This window comes from Hemitrygon akajei, chromosome 9, assembly GCF_048418815.1.
Source record: "Hemitrygon akajei chromosome 9, sHemAka1.3, whole genome shotgun sequence".
NCBI classification, from domain to species: domain Eukaryota; kingdom Metazoa; phylum Chordata; class Chondrichthyes; order Myliobatiformes; family Dasyatidae; genus Hemitrygon; species Hemitrygon akajei.
In genome coordinates, this window is record NC_133132.1 from 91899155 (window position 1) to 91917963 (window position 18809).

Below are 18809 nucleotides of genomic sequence, written 5' to 3' on the forward strand. Positions count from 1 at the left end.
CCTTGTAAATCTCCTCTGCACCCTTTCTATGGTTTCCACATCCTTCATGTAGTGAGTCGACCAGAACTGAGCACATTACTCCAAGTGGGGTCTGACCAGGGTCCTATATAGATGCAATATTACCTCTCTGCTCCGAAACTTAATTCTACGATTGATGCAGGATGTTGTGTACCGTATGCCTTCTAAGCCACTCAGTCAACCTGCGCAGTAGCTTTGAGCATCCTATGGACTTGGACTCCAAGATCCCTTTGATCCTCCACACTGCCAAGAGTCTTACCATTAACACTATATTCTGCCATCATATTTGACCTAACAAAATGAAGAACTTCACACTATTCTGGGTTGAACTCCACCTGCCACTTCTCAGCCCAGTTTTGCATTCTATCAATGTTACTCAAGCTTATTCGAAAGCTGTGAGGGAGGGTTGAAACTAATTTGACAGGGGCATGGAAACCGGAGTGACAGGTCTGAGTATGAGGTAGTTGGTATAAAAGTAGATGTAATGTGTAGTGAGAAATGATAAGCAAATGATAGGACAAAATTGCAGTCAGTGAAATAAGTTAAAGTGTAACAGAGGGCCAAAATCAAAAATAGTAATGAATACAGGACTGAAGATATTATACATGAATGCAGAATCCAGAAAAAGGTAGATAATCTTGTAGGGCAGTTAGTGATTAGCCCGTCTGATGTTGTGGCCATTTCTGAGTCATGGCTGAAGGATACATGTTGCTCGAAAGGGCTGGCATGTATACAGAAAGGATGGACAGGCTTTGTTGGTAAAAGGTTAAATCAGATCCTTAGCAAGAAGTGACATAGGATCAGAAGATGTAAGATCCTTGTGGGTAGAGTTAAGAAACTGCAGGGGTAAAAAGACCGTCATGGGAATTATTTACAGGTCTCTGAACAGCAGCCATGATGTGTGCTACAAATTACAAAGGGTGACAAAAATTGCATGTCAAAAGGACAATGTTATGACTGCCTTGGGGGATTTCAATATGCAGGAAGACTGGAAAAATCTGGTTGGTGCTTGATCCCAAGAGAGGAAATTTGTAGAATGCTTACAAGGTGGCTTTTTAGAACAGCTTGTGGTTGAGTCCACTAGGGAAATGACAGTTCTGGATCGGGCATCATGTAGAAATCCCGACTTTATCAGGAAGCTTACAGTAAAGGAACCCTTTTGAGGCAGTGATCATAATATGATAGAATTCATATTGCCCGTTCTGGCTGCTCTGGGCTTCGTGTCTGAGGACTCATTTTCATTCTAAGTGCTACTTGTTTTACTTTTGTTATTTGCACAATTTTTTCTCTTTTCCGTACATTGGGTGTTTGTACTTTTTTAATGGATTCTTTGGGTCTCTTGTTTTGATGTGGCCTGTAAGGAGACAAATCCAAAGGTTGCACAGTGTACATATACTTTGATAATAAATGTATTTTGACATTTGACTTTGAGAAGGAGAAACTAAAGTTGGATGCATCAGTATTCCACAGGAATAAATGGAATTACAGACGTATGAGAGAAGAGCTGTCCAAAGTTGACTAGAAGGGGGCAACATCAGGAATGACTCCAGAACACTAATAGCTAATGTTTCTGGGGAAATTCAGAAGGTGCAAGATAAGTACATCCCAAAGATGAAGCATTCTAAAGTGAAGATGAGGAAACCATGACTGACAAGTGAAGTCAAAGACAGTATAAAAGCAAAAGAAAGGGCATATAATATAGCAAAAATTAATGGGAAGGTTTTAAAAACTAAACAAAGGCATCTACAAAAGCCATAAAGAGAGAAAAGATGCAATATGAAGGTAAGCTAGCCAATAATATAAATGAGGATACACAAAGTTTTATGAGATGTGTAAAGAGTAAAATATAGTTGCAAGTGGATATTACACTGCTGGAAAATGACAATGCAGAGATAGTAATGGAGGACACAAATATGTTGGATGTACTCAATATGAATTTTGCAACAGTCTTCACTGTGGAAGACCCCAGCAGAAGGCCAGAAATGCAAGTGTGTCAGGGGCAGAAGTGAGTGCCATTGCTATTATCAAGGGGAAGGTGCTAGGAAGTTGAAAAGCCTGAAGGTAGATGTGTCAGCTGGACCAGATGGACTACAGTCCAGGGTTCTGAAAGAGGTAGCTGAAGAGATTATGGATGCATTAGTAATGATCTTTCTGGAATGTAGTTCAGTTTTCATATGATATGTATGGATGGCATGCAAAACTGAGTTTTCAACTATATCTTAGTACACGTGATGATAATAATAAACCAATTCCAAAGCCATTAATAAGTTTCATCAGTCTTGCTAAATGTGCCGGCAAAGATGGGAAAGAGGTATATGTTTACTAGGGTCTCTTTGTGGACTTTCTCTGTTTGGAGTAAGGGTGAACGTGCTGTACAGCAAGGGGAAGCTGTAAGGAGGAGACATTATTTTTGTAGTTGCAAGTGCAATGCCCATGTTTTTGTATTCTTTAGTGAATGAATCAACAATCAGTTGGATCTCAGCCTGCAGTTATACACATGTACAAGTGTTAACAGTGTTAAGTAGTGTTATGTAGTGTTATACAGCACTGCATCTCATTGACTACTTTTGGGGAGACCTTGATTTGGAATTGGCCAATGAACAGTTTCCTGTTTACTCTGTGGAAAAGCTTCAATTCAACAGGAGACTCATTAGAAAAAAGTGCAATACTGTGTTCAGGATTGAGAAGATTTTTCAGGCAATAACACAGTCTTGCTTAACACCAGTCTGCATTGGGATTGTGTATTTCGTAGACATTGGTTAGAATCATGGCATTTATGCCACCATGAAACAAGCACTGAATGTAATGAGTGCAGCAAAATTCGATTCATCTGCCTCCACCCCCCCCCCCCATCCTTTGATGACAGTCAGAGTCTTGTATGAGAGAAGGATCAATCTGTGATGTTAAGTGCTTTTCTCCACCACTTTCTTGCAGTTGAAGATCATGTGTCTTTAGACTGATGGAATACATAATGTGATTGGCAGGCAGTTCATTGATCACAGGGAGGAAAAAGATCAGGACGTTCCTGGTGCTGACTTTTCCAGAGGTAGACAGCAAGGAGATCTTTCTGTAGTTCTTGCAGTTGAATGGATCTAGTTTTTATTTGAAGCTTGTCATAAGTGCAAGGTCCCTGAGTTTCATTGGAAAGTCCTTCCCTTCCCAAATGAGGGAGATGAGCCTGTGAATATCTGTGAGATCTTCCAAGTTTTGAAACCAGTGGGGATGCTGCTTTTTCCTGGAGGCCCAGTTGTTTTTCATTATTCATGAGATCTTTTTAACTTATTATCAAGGGGAGATGAGTGTTCTGATGGCTGTGTTCTGATTTCATGTGGTTGGAACAGTTTTGCCATCATTTCAGACAACTATCAGACTGTTTGTCTTGACCCAAAGATCCAACAGTCCACATGGAGAGAACACACATAATATACTAAACCCAAACACTCTTACTAGCCTGGCCAAACTCTCCCTATAACTCAGGTCCTCTAGTGCTGGTAACATCCTCATAAATTAATTTTTCTATCCATCCATCAAAGTACTTCTATCTCCAGGTGTTGACTGCCTCATTTTCCTTGATGAATACACTTCCATTCTTCTTATCAGTATTTTTGGTGTTAGGATGTTTGGGCTGTGGATCATTTAACTCTGCTGAAGCAGCCACAGAGTATATCCACAGTAGGTAGGAAACTGACTGAAAGAACACTGCTGTGAGGATTTATTGAAATAGATCTTGACTCGTGGATATTTCCAACTTACAGTATGTTGAACTGTAAATCTGATCTGTCATAAAAAGAGAATCCACTTTTACAAAATTAAAGACATAAAGCATAGGAACAGAATTAGGCCATTTGGCCCATTGAGTCTACTCCAACATTCAATTATACCTGATCTATTATTCCTCTCAACTCTATTCTCCAGACTTTTCCACATTACCTGTAACTTATGACATCCTTACTAATCAAGAACCTGTCAACCTCTGCTTTAAATACATTCGAATGACTTGCTTTCACAGCTGTCTGTTACAATTAATCCACAGATTCACTGTGGCTAAAGAAATTTCTTCTCATCTCTATTCAAAAAGGATATCCTTGTATTCTGAAGCTATTCTCTCTGGTCCCAGAATCTCCCATTATGGGAAACATCCTCTCCACTTCACTGATTGGGAATCCCATACTGTAAAAGGACTAGATGGGATAGAGTTTGTCAACTGTGTTCAGGTAAGTTTCCTTTATCAGTACGTAGAAGTCCCAATGAGAGAGCATATGATACTGGATTAAGTGCAGAAATCGCTAAGGCCCTGGCAGAGATACTTAAAACATCCTCAGAGACAGGAGAGGTACCAGAGGATTGGAATATTGCCAGTGTTGTTCCTCCATTTAAGAAAGGCTCTAACAATAAACCAGGAAATTACAGGCCAGTGAGCCTGATGTCAAATGTGAGAAAATTATTGGGAGGTATTCTAAAGGACCAGGTGTATGTATTTGGATGGATGTGGACTGATTAGCGATAGTCAGATTGGCTTCATGCATGATAGGCCATGTCTAGCTAATCTTAGAGAGTTTTTTGAGGAAGTCACCAGGATGAAGGCAGGGTGTTGTCTACATGGACTTTAGTAAGGCATTTTACAAGGTGCACATGGGAAGCTGGTCAAGAAGGTTCAGTTGCTCAGCATTCAGAATGAGGTAATAAATTGGATTAGACATTTGCTTTGTGGAAGAAGCCAGAGAGTGATAGTAAATGGTTGCCTCTCTGACTGGAGGCTTGTGACTAGTGGTGTGCTGCAGGGATGGGGGTTGGGTCTTTGTTGTTTGTCATCTGTATCAATGATCTGGATGATAATGTGTTTAACTAAATCAGCAAATCTGTGGATGACAACAAGATTAGGGTGCAGTGGACAGAGTGGAAGGCTATCATGGTTTGCAGAGGGTTCTGTATCAGCTGGGAAAACTGGCTGAAAAATGGCAAGTGGAATTCAATGCAGAAAAGTGTGAGGTTTTGCACTTTGGTGGGACCAACCAGAGAAGGTCTTACACAGTCAGGGGTAGGGCACTGATGAGTGTTGTAGAAAAAAGGGATCGGGGAATATAGGTACATATTCGTCAAAAGTGGTGTCACAGGTAGAAATGGTCATTGAGAAAGTCTTTGGCACATTGGCCTTCATAAATCAATGTGTTGAGTATAGAAGATGGGATGTTATGTTGAAGTTCTATAAGGCATTGGTGAGGACTAATTTGGAGTATTGTGTGCAGTTTTGGTCATCTACCTACAGGACAGATATAAACAAGGCTAAAAGAGTACAGAGAAAATTTACAAGGATGTTGCTGGGTCTGGAGGACCTGAGTTATAAGGGAAGATTGCATAGGTTAGGACTGTTTTTGTTTAATTAGAACATAGAAGATTGAGAGGAGATTTAATAGAGTTATACAAAAATATTAAGTGTATAGATAAAGTAAATGCCAGCAGGCTTTTTCCACTGAAGTTGAATGGAACTGCAACCAGAGGTCATGGATTAAGGGGGAACATGAGCTGAACCTTCTGCACTCAGAGGGTCATGAGAGTGTGGAATGAGCTGCCAGCACAATTGATGAATGTGAGTTCAGTGTCAACATTTAAGAGAAGTTTGAATAGGTATATGGAAAGTAGCGATATGGAGGTCCCAATGCAGGTCAATGGGAGTAGGCAGTTAAATTGGTTTTGGCATGGACTAGAAGGGCCTGTTTCTGTGCTGTACTTCTCTATGACTCTATCTAGGCCTGCCAATATTCTATAGGTTTCAATGAGATCCCCACTCACTCTTCTAAGCTGCAGCGAGTACAGGTCCATCAAATGCTCCTCATATGTTTTACAGCAGGTTATCTATAACCAGTCAAAAAGTCACAATCCCAAGTAGCCCTGTTTGCACTTTGTTTCTTTTATTCTAATTATGTGATGAATAGAAGGTCAATCTCATCATCTGTTACATTGCATCAATGCAGGTTCTAATGAACAAGAGAATCTGATTTTATCCTATGTTGAAGTGGAATCATGCTGTCCGGTTGTTCAATTGGCCTTTGGGCACGTTCTGGCTCACTGAAAGAGCTAGAAGTTATGCCTATTTTCCCATATTATATCCTAACTCTACTGTCATTGCTGTACATTCTTCTTGCTGAGAAAATCAAAATTCTCCTCACTTTCGTTTGGCATTTTTGCTAAGTGCATTTTATCTTTGTCCTCTTGTCACTGACTCTCCTCTCTGTGGATACAATTATATTGACTGCTTTCAGATATCTGCTGTATTAATTCTGCTTATTATTCGAATACTTTTACAAAATTTCCACTTAGCTTCCTCAAGCAAGGACATTGTGTGGCACCAGAAGGTAAAGCATTTATTAATGATTGAGGAATGAAATTAATTGACTTCATTTCTGTTGCAGATCACTTATTCTGAATGTAACATTTGTGAGGTTTCTTCCAAAGTTAGATATACAGGCTGTCTGATAGTCTTCCACACAGCCACCATACTATCATGTAGGTATCTGGTCCATTGTCTATCTTTAAATGAAGTATCAAAGGAAACATAAATTATGTGTTTTTGTCTGTATATGTTTCTCCCTGTGAATATGTACAGTATTTGTCTTTATTTTTGTTTGTTGTCATAAAGAAATGCCATTTTCTGCTTATTTCAAAATTACACAGTGCAGTGGCATTAACTATTTAAATAAACAACAGTTAGTTTACTTTTCTATCAATCTGGGCAAAACTCAAGTTCCTTGTCCTTACCCTGTAGATGTGTATCTACGAGTGTTGAATAACTGGGTAATACTAAAACAAGTTAAATTGATTCCTGGCTAATTCACAGCTCTGGGGAGAGATGACTTTCCTGTAATAGAGTAAAGTATCATTATAAAATGACTCAATGTATATTTATGGACACGGTTATTGATCTTAATAAAGTGAATCCCAACAATGCACTTAGTCAATGAGAGGCCTCTAAGAATGTTTCACATACCTTCAAATTACAAGTGCTATTGTTGGGGCTAGGATACTCAATAATGCACTTTGTCATTACAAACAGCAGAGGTAATTATTTTTTTCCCTTGTATAGTTCTGCATATTGTGAAGCATCTTGTTTAATGTTCAAGTTGAATAATATTGATTAAGTTAGTACCGGATGTCATTATACATCCAGGAAAACAAAAGCCTTCAATTTATCTCTGACCAATGGTGGGCGTCAATTATAGATTTGCAGAAAACCTAATTTGTTTATGCTCTGCACAATTACTATCACCAACCTCAATCACTGCTATCAATTTATACTGCTGCGTAAACGATTTTCTGTGTTGTTTATTTGGCAGAAAGTTGCATTGACATAAGCTTGTTCTCATCAGTTAAAAGCATATTACCAACATGGGGAGAGGTGGTTCTGTCAACTTCCCTGCATAACTGTTCAAGAATGAAGGACATCATGGCTATTATTCCAAAGTTGTCCGCCACTACCTTCACACAGGGCTGTTCAGGAGTTTGAAAGATGATTTTAAAAAGAATCAGGTAAATTTAATAGGAGAAATACATGAGAAACTTTCAATAGAGCACTGAGACAAGGTTCTACAGCTTGAACTTATCTCTTCCCTTCTGAACATTTGCTGATCCTTTTGGTAGTAGAGAGGTGTGGATACTGGCTGTGATGTTGCAAAAGGCAAAAGACAAATTTGTTATTTGATGTTTAAATGTTGTATATTAAAGGGGATAAACTAGTAAACGAAGAATGAGAAAGCATTTCAGATATTATTGACAAATATCATGAAATGTGTTATTTTGCAGCAGCAGTACAGTCTAATAAATAAAATATGCTGCAAGTTATAATAAGAGATATATATATATACATATAATTTTAAAAGACAGCGAAAATAGTTAGGGTAGTATACATGAGTTGATTGATTTTCAGAAATCTGATGGTATAGGGGAAGAAGTTGTTCCTAAAACATTGAGTGTGTGTTTTCAGGCTCCTATATCCTCTCTCTCAGGTGGTAATAATGAGAAGAGAGTATGTCTTGGGTGGTCAGGGTCCTTAATGATGGATGCAACCTTTTTGTGACATTGACCTTTGAAGATGTCCTTGATGCTGGGGAAGCTACTGTCCGTGATGGAGCTGGCTGAATTTACAACCTTCTGCTGATTTTTCTGATCCTGTGCAGTGCTCCTCCGCAACATTTTCATTGAATGCCAAAGAATATGCTAACAGAGTAGCTTGTGAATGTGTCGCTCAGGATAATGCCATAGTGTGCTGAGCTATTAGAAGTGCTAAACCAGTATAGAATGCTGCAGTCTTTTATTATTCCTCCAATCTCTACTAATTACTTTTCCAGAAAACTAATTCTGCAGAAATTGAAGGTACCTAGTAGCTCCTGGCTGCAAACCATTCCTTCTTGTCTTTACTTCTGTGAATTCAGCCCTTAAAAAAGGAAAACTACAGATCTGAAACCTGAAACAAAATCAAAATGTTAGAAACACTCAGTAGATCTGGCAGCAGTGGTGGAAAGGGAAACAGACAGATCATTAGTCAAAGACCCTTTATCTTAACTGGTTAAGAAAGAAAATAACCTTTAAGTTGTAGAGAAAGTTAAGATTCATGTTCTACAGCTGAGTGCTACTATCTCCCCTTCTCTCATTTTGATGCTGAAATTCAACTAAACTGAATGCATTTATTATGGTTGTGTTATGTACCCCTAGGATTCATTTGTTCTGTGGACTGTCACTTTAAAATGCCAGGAGGTTGAGATTGACTTTTGGACACTTGGATTTCTGCTGACTGCAGAGTTGCTTGGTTACCATGGTGGAGAGAGGTGGAGTTATTTAATGGGCAATCGAATGTTATGGTTTCTCTGCAGCCTGTTTACTTTTTACAAGGACAGTCACAGACACACGCAGCTCAGAGTCAAGGTGGATTTGGTTAATGGAAGACACCAGTGAGTCGCTCACTGGTTTAAACTTTCAGTAGCCCAAAAGGGGTGTGTTAAGATTGATCCTGAGTATTGGTAAATGACTCTCACAAGTTTCTGCAACTAGAGCAAGTTTGCAGAGAGAGAAGAGAGGAGAGGAAGGTTTGAAACAGAGGACACCTAGTGACAAAGAGATCACTGTTTGGAGTCTCTCTCTAAGTAGCCCGTGAGGATGAGTTTGTTTCCATTGGGCTACGAAAGTGTGATTGTCACCTAGTTCATCCACAGGAGTGCATTCACTGGTGAGGGGAAACCATGGTGAATATCTCGTGTGTGTTTCCCCTTTGTCTGTGTGTGGTAGTTCACTGAAGAAAGGCACCTCTGTGGCAAATCACTGTTGGAGTTATTTCATATGTCGTGGAACTGGATAAGTGGCTATCACATTGTGTGTTTGGGGTAACCTTGTGGACTCTACCAGTGTGTCAACCCTTGCCTCGGTGGTTGTTCCCTTGAAGATGGTCCCCTTTGTGATAAGCTACTGCTGGTGATAATCCATACGTGGATTCTGTTTGAGTATCCTGTGGCCACCACTTCGAGATGTCCTGTAGCTGAATTCGGGTGTGGTACCACTTGTGTTGAAAGGATATTCATTGAAGATCACTGCTGATGATACTTCGTGTGTGGAGTGGAACAACATGGAGATAAAACCTACTGCTATTGTTATTTTTGCTGTCGTGGAAGCTGTGGAATATCGACATAATTGCCTTCTCACAACATTCGCCTTTGGATTGCAAACATCGCGCATTAATTAACCTGCGCATTTGAACTGAATTGAACTTTCTTATCACACCATTGTAAAACTGTAATTGTTGCTGATACTTTTACAGGGGTGCGTGTACGTAACAGGTAGTCAACCTTCAATGAGGTTACAAGCGCAGTAACCTATCCTGGAGTACACAATCACATGACATTTGTTCCCTTAAGCTAGCCACAATGCACAATCCCTCCTCAAAGAGCTTACAGATATAATTTTACACTAGAGTATTATCAGACATAATATTATATTGCAGGAGGAGGTAGGTTTTATAAAGTCTCTTAAAGCACAAGAGTAATCTGCAAAGACAGAGGGTTCATGGACAAATTGCCAAATTTAGAATATAAAAATGGAACTGCACGGAATACCTTGAGGATCAGATATCATCTGTTTAGACAGTGTTGATGTTTCAGGCTTTCCTTCACAACCAGGGAAAGTTGTAGAAGAAACAAAATTTAATATATAGAGGGAGGAAGGCAGACAAAAAAAAGTCAGAGAAGATAGCAGAGATATCTGACTGAAAGGACATAGTGCAATGTAAACTGTTGAAAATGAAGGAAAAAGAACAGTTTGAAAGATTTACAGCTGAAGGCTTGATGCCATGGAGGAACAGTGAGAGTTTTCTGTGAGGGAGGCCAGAGACGTTGGAGCTCTGAGACAGCAGGATTATGAGTTACAAGAAGTTAAAGCATTAGGGAAGCTAATACTGAAGACACATCCTTCTGCTCTGTCCTGAAGAAGGGTCTTAGCCCAAAATGTAGACTACTTACTCTTCCCCATAGATGCTGCCTGACCTGCTGAGTTCCTCCAGCATTTTGTGTGCTGCTTTGGCTTTCCAGCATCTGCTGATTTTCTCGTGTTTGTGTTCTTTCTGTTTATACCTTGGCTGCAGTTTTGTTATGCAGATTGTGGCATGGTAGCATAGTGGTTAGCACAATGCTTTACAGTACAAATGGCCAGGGTTCAATACCTGCCACTGCCTGTAAGGAATTTGTACGTTCTCCCCGTAATTGTGTGGGTTTCTTCCAGATGCTCTGGTTTCCTCCTAACGTCCAAAGACATACTAAATAATAGATAAATTGGTCATTGTAAATGGTACTGTGATTAGGTTAGGATCAAATTGGGGGATTGCTGGGTGGCATGGCTCAAAGGGCTGGAGGGGCCTATTCTGCACTGTATCTCAATAAATAACAATGTCTGCAGCTGTGCCCCTTTTGTCTTTATATTCCCACTGTAGGAATAAACATTAACATCCAGTGGATGTTGGGTGAGTTGCTAAGCTGAGTTAAGTGAGAAAAATGAGCATCAAAATAGTGAACGAGACAGTACAGGAAGTTGAAGCGCAACTACTGAAGTAGCTCTAACTTGCTGAGTTCCACCTGCTCAGTGTGTCTCAAGATTTCCAGAAACTGCAGAATCTCTTGTGTTTATAGAAATAATTTATTTTTGAAAGGAAGTAAGAACTATTATTTTTCTTGGTTTAGGTTGAATTCTTTTCTATCTCGCTATCATCAACTACTGAAAGGGGAAGCAGCCTCCTTTGCAGTAACAGTGATGTCTTTAGAACTCTTTTGAGCCAGCAGGAGAGAGGTCAGATTTACAGCTGCAATCTTCCCCAAAGGCCTTTGCTTCTTGCCAAGATGGAATCATCTGCTATTATGGACCATTCTATATGAGAAGTCTGCCAGGCTGCAACAGAAACTATCCTCGAAGGGGAGTCGAATTTCAGTATCAATAAAAACTCAAGCCAAATGTTTATTTGTAAATCATCCCATAGTTCTACATTTAGATAAAAAATAAACACCTATTGCTCCATTGACATCATTATTTCTCATTAGCAGAGCATAAAGAAACACTAATGTATGTGTATTTTGGTCAACTTCCTGAACAAGCATCTTATTTCAGCTAAACTGAAAATTAAACTCCTCAAATTATGAATTACTAATGTTATGCAAGATAATTCAAAATTTGTCATTTTTCAGCATTTCTGTAGAGTTAGATTCAAAGGGTGGAAAAAAGCATGCCATTTATTGACTTTTATTTATCTTTTAGTTTGCGGCTACTGTCATAAATTCTGACCCAAATCAAACACACAGCTCTCTCTGAGTTTGTGCCTGAATTGACAAATGTGTAATTGCTCCTCTGTGAATGAATATCATGATTGACAATTACTCTGGGACTGCAGAGGGTGGTGGGGAGGCATTTGGGAAATAATCCATATCACTTCTAAGAAAGTGAATTTCAAGTCAAATTACTATATCTCCACTGTTTTTGTGAATAGTAATCAATGTTTTATTTTAAAGTGTTGATTGAAGATATTTAATAATCTATTCCCATTCTTCAATTTTTAATTTGAAATTGTTTGGTCTTTTATGCAGAGGTGAGTTACGTAATGAAAGGATTATACAACAGAGCAGGATAAATGTGAATATAATGTTCCCTGCTGCTCTCAAATGAAGAGAATGTGAATCCAGTGCAAACGTTGTGGCATTGCTTCAAGGAGGGATCATTAAAACCCTGAGCAATTTTAAAGTGATTGTTCATGCAACTTAATGACTTTCTTTCTTCTTCTCTTCTTCAGACGCACTTCCAACCTCCTGGTGCATTTGAACAAATAGAATATTAGAGTCAGTACCTTGGAGGAAAGTACATCATATTCCAATCTACTGGACGAAGAGACAGATGTGCAAGCTCCTGGTTGCAGATCACATACTGATTCTCATCATTACCTGTCACGGTTTTAAAAAAACACTGAGCTTATGGGAAAACTGGTTCTATTGTTCCTGATTTTATTGATTGGAAATTATGACAGGCAAAACTAGAGCCCACATGATTCAAGCAGCCACCACATATTTCCAAGCTATAACAGCAGTTTGTATCTTGCATTCATTCCCAAATTGGAATGCTAATGGACATAAAGTGTGTCAGCGAGATGAGGTTATTGAATGGCATCCAGACCTTAAACAGCTTCATGTGAACTGGACACTTACCCACACTGTATGCTCAGACTTCTATACAGAATGCTGGAGCCTTAGCATGTGGAATACTTCTTCCAGCAATACACTTATTAACTTGGCCCAGAATTGCCCTTTGGAAGTGCAATTGGGAGTCAACATTTTTCTTTTGCCAGATCCATCATTTGTGAAGCATGGAAGGAACTTGGCGAATGCTTCAGAGGCAGAATTTGAGAATTGTTCTGAGAAAAGCTTTCCCAAATCCCAGCTTCTATTTGGTAGAAGAGCAAAAGGCACACAGCGGATTGACCCTAAGTGGCTGACTGTTGGAACGCATTTTCTTGTAGAAGTTCAGGATGGTGGACCTCCATTATGTAGACTTGGCCTTCGGATTAATCTGACTATAAAACCAGAATACTGCAAAGCTTCTCACCATTCAGCGCTTTGTTCAAATCATGGAAAATGTCAAACACACCCTTGGCAGGCAGCTTATTACTGCCTTTGCCAGGTTCCCTACACTGGTCTTTTCTGTGAAGAGCATGATGCCTGTTCAACAAGACCTTGCCTAAATGGAGGTACTTGTGCAGACAGGAGAGAAGGTCTTGAAGGAAGAGGTTACGATTGTACTTGTCCACCAGAGTTTTCAGGTACGTGGCATTTTACACATTTTGCAACATAGCATTTGATTTCCTGTTGTACTATTTACTTAGAAAAATTTTAAGATCTATATTCTTTCTCCCAACATCCTATTGTCTCATCAAAAATTAAGGATCAGTGTTGCTGGCCGTGGACATTTACATGTACTAGGAATTTGCTGTGGTGTGCTGGTGCAACATGCAAAAGAAGAACATTCAACAATAATATAGACTAAAAAATAAAGTTAAAGTATGGGTGTGGAATAAAATGTGCATAGATACACGATAAACAGCATTACAAAAAGTGGTTTAATGTGTGTGCATTGCAGTGGAGTGACCATACCAGACAGTAATACCATACCAGACAGTAATGGCTGATGTGAGGCTGCTGTGCATGATGGTGGTGTACAATTACACCAGTATGTTTGAAAATGCAAACACGAGGAAATCTGCAGATGCTGGAAATTCAAGCAACACACACAAAATGCTGGTGGAACACCGCAGGCCAGGCAGCATCTATAGGAAGAAGCACAGTCGATGTTTCGGGCCGAGACCCTTCGTCAGGTCTAACTGAAAGAAAAGATACTCAGAGATTTGAAAGTGGGAGGAGGAGAGGGAAATCCGGAATGATAGGAGAAGACAGGAGTGGAAGGGGTGAAGCTAAGAGCTGGAAAGGTGATTGGCAAAAGGGATACAGAGCTGCAGAAGGGAGAGGATCATGGGCCAGGAGGCCTGGGGAGAAAGAAAGGGGGAGGGGAGCACCAGAGGGAGATAGAGGACAGGCAAAGAGTGATTGTGAGAGGGGCAGAGAGAGAAAAAAGGAATGGGGAATAAATAAATAAATAAATAAGGGATGGGGTAAGAAGGAGAGGAGGGGCATTAATGGAAGTTAGAGAAATCAATGTTCATGCCATCAGGTTGGAGGCTACACAAATGGAATATAAGGTGTCGTTCCTCCAGCCTGAGTGTGGCTTCATCTTGACAGTAGAGGAGACAGTCCTCCCAGGTGAGGCGACACTTCGCAGACTGGGAGACTGTTTCGCTGAACACCTATGCTCTGTCCGCCAGAGAAAGCAGGATCTCCCAGTGGCCACACATTTTAAATCCACGTCCCATCCCCATTCTGATATGTCTATCCATGGCCTCCTCTACTGTCAAGATGAAGCCACAGTCAGGTTGGAGGTGTTACATTCCCCAGTAACCGGGTGACTTACCAGCAAAGATAGATAGGTCCGCTGAAGCCTGATGCTACTATTTCCAAACGTTTTTATTTATAAAGGGGCACAAACGTATGGTTACTACAAAACATTCAGATCATATACATCGTCAAAACTCAATCTAAAGCACAGGTGTAGTAATAATCAATCAAAAATTAGCTCTATCTTTGTCTAGGGGATACTGAGTCCAACTGGGTATAAGAGTCACTCCAAGTCTGCAGGCTTCCCCGTTTCGGGAACCACTGACATTTCACGTGTTGGATAGAGAGAGAAGGAACACTTGCCCGTCGTCTTTGCGAAGCAAATCCCTGTTGTTAGTTAAAACGGTTTGTCCTTTGGTTCCAGCTACAGACTCCCGATCCGGAATCTAACGCACGTGGCTTCCTTCAAAATGGCTTCCCGCTCCGACGGGAAGCACTATTGTGTCTTCTTCGTGTGTCCTTTGGTGCGTCTGAGGCCCCGCCTCAGCAGCCCACCTTTTATCTGGACTGGCAGGTTTGTCGATGTCCATCAGGGTCGGGGGGGGGGGGGGGGGTGAGGCAATCTTTCCCCCATCACCCATCTCACCTTGCCCTGAGGGTCTGCACGTAGGCCAGTTCCTTATTCCACAAAGGTGTCTCCCAAGACAATGGCTATGTCCAAGGCTTTTGACTTGTTGAGCGACCAGCCCACATTCCAAACCGTAAGGCTCTCTCTCTCTCTCTTGTGATTCTCACAAAGGAGAGGGCTGAGGTCATAACAGAGGAACAACACATTATATACCTGCTGGGTAGCCTCCAACCTGATGGTATGAACATTGATTTCTCTAACTTCTGTTAGTGCCCCTCCTCCCCTTCTTACCCCATCCCTTATTTATTTATTTATTCCCCCCTCTTTTTTCTCTCTCTCTCTGCCCCTCTCACAATCACTCTTTGCCTGTTCTCTATCTCACTCTGGTGCTCCCCTCCCCCTTTCTTTCTCCCCAGGCCTCCCCTCCCATGATCCTTTCTCTTCTCCAGCTCTGTATCCCTTTTGCCAATCACCTTTCCAGCTCTAAGCTTCACCCCTCCCACTCCTGTCTTCTTCTATCATTTCAGATTTCCCCCTCCCACTTTCAAATCTCTGAGTATCTTTTCTTTCAGTTAGTCCTGATGAAGGGTCTCGGCCCAAAACGTCAACAGTGCTTCTCCCTACAGATGCTACCTGGCCTGCTGTGTTCCACCAGCATTTTGTGTGTGTTGTTGGTACACCAGTATGTTCCTGGGAAGATGGAATTTTACCAACTGTCACAAAAAGTACATCTTCTACCGAGATATTTTGTTCATGAAACAATGTTAATAATGCTCACTGCCTTTTGTTTCTATTTCTCAGTGCCTTTCTGCTTCTTTGCTGGTGAAAAATGTGAGGTAATTTTGAATTTGAATGAGGATGGGGCTGTGTAACCAAACTGGTTTCCAGATATCAAAAGGCTTGTTTCATTGAGATGACAAAACACTCATTTTACAATAACGTGCTCAGCATTCGTTCAGTTTTATCAGGCAACTCAAAGCTATAGATGAGCTAGATATCTGATACCTTCACGGTGGAGCCAAGGTGGAAGAACCTCATTAACCAGGGCAGATGCATTTGATGGGGCTTGTGGTATTATTTGAGAGGCCCCGTGAACTATTCCCAACAAAACAAAACCTGAAGCAACAAACAGTGTTAGTCATGCTTCCCAAGCAAACTCTTTGCAGGTTGTATTTGCCAGGCTGTAGCCTGTATTATTGAACAGCGTTATACATTCCTGTTTTTAAGCAATTAGCACTGTAGTGCCAATGGATCCTAATGTCAATGTTTTGTGTAAGTTGCTTCCTTAGCTGGAATACAACACTAAGTAGCTATGTGTAATTTGCTCAGAAATTGTATCAAGCACATTTAAGAAAGCAAGTCCATTCTTAATATGAATTATCTGTTGTGCTGTCCGATTAAAACAAGCAGTGAGTATTAGAAGGGTAGAACTGAGACAAATGCTCTTCCCTTTGACTGTTACCGAGTCATACGACTGCTCAACCACATACAGGTGAATAATTAGTTCATTCTTCACTCCCTTTGATCTGAGTTGTCATTAGCTATACTTCCAGTACCTATACTTATTATTTCTGTAAGATATTTTTGCTAGTAGATAATGTGATTTTGGCTAATTTGTGAGGGTGAAGGAAAAACATTTAGAAAATAACAAATGAACTCTTTAAATATGGTTCCTATATGCTTTAAATATATTGTTTTATGATTGAAACAGATAATTTGCTAGATAATTATTGTTGGGTGCTATAGTCATAGGAGAAATACACTTACTCCTGTACACTTGTACACTTGCTCATTAATGCAGATATCTAATCAGCCAATGATGTGGTAAAAATCTATGCATAAAAGTATGCTGACACGGTCAAGCAGTTCAGTTGTTGTTCAGACCAAACATCAGAATGGGTAAGAGATGTAATCAAAGTGACTGACCATGGAATAAATGATGGTGCGAGACGGAGTGGTTTGAATATCTCAGAAACTGTTGATCTCCTGGGATTTTCAAGCACAGCAGTCTCTGGAGTTTACAGGGAATGGTGCAGAAAACAACAAAAAAAATCCAGTGAACAGCAGTTCTGTGGGTGAAAATATGTTACTAATCAGATAGGCCAGAAGAGAATGGCCAGACTGGTTCAAGCTGACGGGAAGGAGACAGTAATTCAAATAACCACGCGTTACAACAGTGATGTGTAGAAGAACATCTCTAAATGCTCAACACATCAGCCCTTGAAGTGAATAAGCTACAGTAGCAGAATACCATGGATGCACATTCAGTCGCCACTTTATTAGGTATAGGACGTAACTAATAAAGTAGCCGCTGATTTTATATAAGAGCATTACTCTCACTCTGAATGATAAGAGCTGAAATTCATTCCATTCTAACCTCACTCTACTGTACTTTTCAAGAGGAAAGCCTGGATTATCTTTCTTTGGTTGAATTCCCAATCAGAACTTAATATGTTGCTGAGTTCCTTGTTTGCTCACTGCTTCCACAGTTGATTGAAATGTTTGAATTTTGCCTTTAACATTTCCTTTAGTTGCAGGGAAGTCTTCACGTGGAGAGCAATCAAGAAGCACTGAGTGAAAAATGTCTTTGCTCAATGCAGCATTTGTCTGCAAGAAGAATATTTACTCAATGCTTTTTGTCAGACAACATTGGCAAATTTGTAGAGACACCTTTATCTGCACAGTTGCATAACGGACATACAAATTTCTTGGTGTACTTGTTGAAATATGCTTCACATTGCTCATGAAACCTACCTGAATATGATTTAAAGGGTGTGCTCTTAAGTTACTTACTGTATGCAGTGGACCTGATAAGAAAGATTCTCCTGCATGCTGATCTACTCTCATTACCCTCCCACTATTCAGAAAGTGTTTCCATAGGCCAAAGCCAGATATTTTCATATATTTTTCTCTACTCCTTCATTTGATTGTGATTCTGACCCCCCTTTTGCAGATAGTTGGCCTGATCCTTAATCCCTGTAACTGTAACTGACCTGTAACTGACCTCCCTGCAATCCATGACCATTATTCTATCCAGGTTTCATTGCTTGCTGCATAATGAGACAGCCAGAAGAGGAAAGGTGCAAGGTTGAACATGATAGGCACAATGCCGTGGGACCTGTGCCCAAATTAATATTGCATCAACGAGTGGGTTGCACTGCAGTGCACTGTCTCTGGGTTAATGTGCCTTCTGAGACACAGAGCATCCTTCTGTTGTGATATGCTACTATATTATCAATAGGTACTTTTGCAAATTCTTTAAAAATATTCATGGATATTAGTAGAATTTGACCAGGTTGTTTTACTGCCCATCTCTTTTCCTTGAAAGTGTTAAGATTATAGTCTGTGAGAGTGTGGTGCAGGCAAGAATGGATTGCTTAAAGGATTATTGAAGGATATTCACGGAATCAGGAGTATTGCAGTAATCATTGTTTTTCTTTGTTGCCTGATTTATTGAAATTACGTTAATAATTTACCTTGATTGACTCTCAATTCTATACCTTTGATTTTATTTCCAGTTCTATAAATACTGCACCCTGTTATCTACTCGGATGTTTTAGTGACATTGAAATCACAATTGGAATCAGGTTTATGATTACTGACTTATGAAATGAAACTTTTTATTTTGCAGTAGCAGTACAGAATGAGACATAAGAATTGCCATTGGTTTCAAAAATGAATAACCAGTCCATAAAAAGCAATAATGA

At 40.1% G+C, this 18809-nt stretch overlaps 1 protein-coding gene across 1 annotated transcript in view; it reads left to right on the forward strand.

The window, feature by feature from the left end:
- eys (eyes shut homolog) overlaps positions 1-18809 on the forward strand; it is a 1854977-nt gene that overhangs the window by 160076 nt on the left and 1676092 nt on the right. The window contains exon 2 of the mRNA XM_073056513.1: positions 12329-13348. Within this exon, the coding sequence (XP_072912614.1) occupies positions 12553-13348 (796 nt within the window). The 5' untranslated portion in view covers positions 12329-12552. The remainder of the gene's footprint in view (positions 1-12328; positions 13349-18809) is intronic.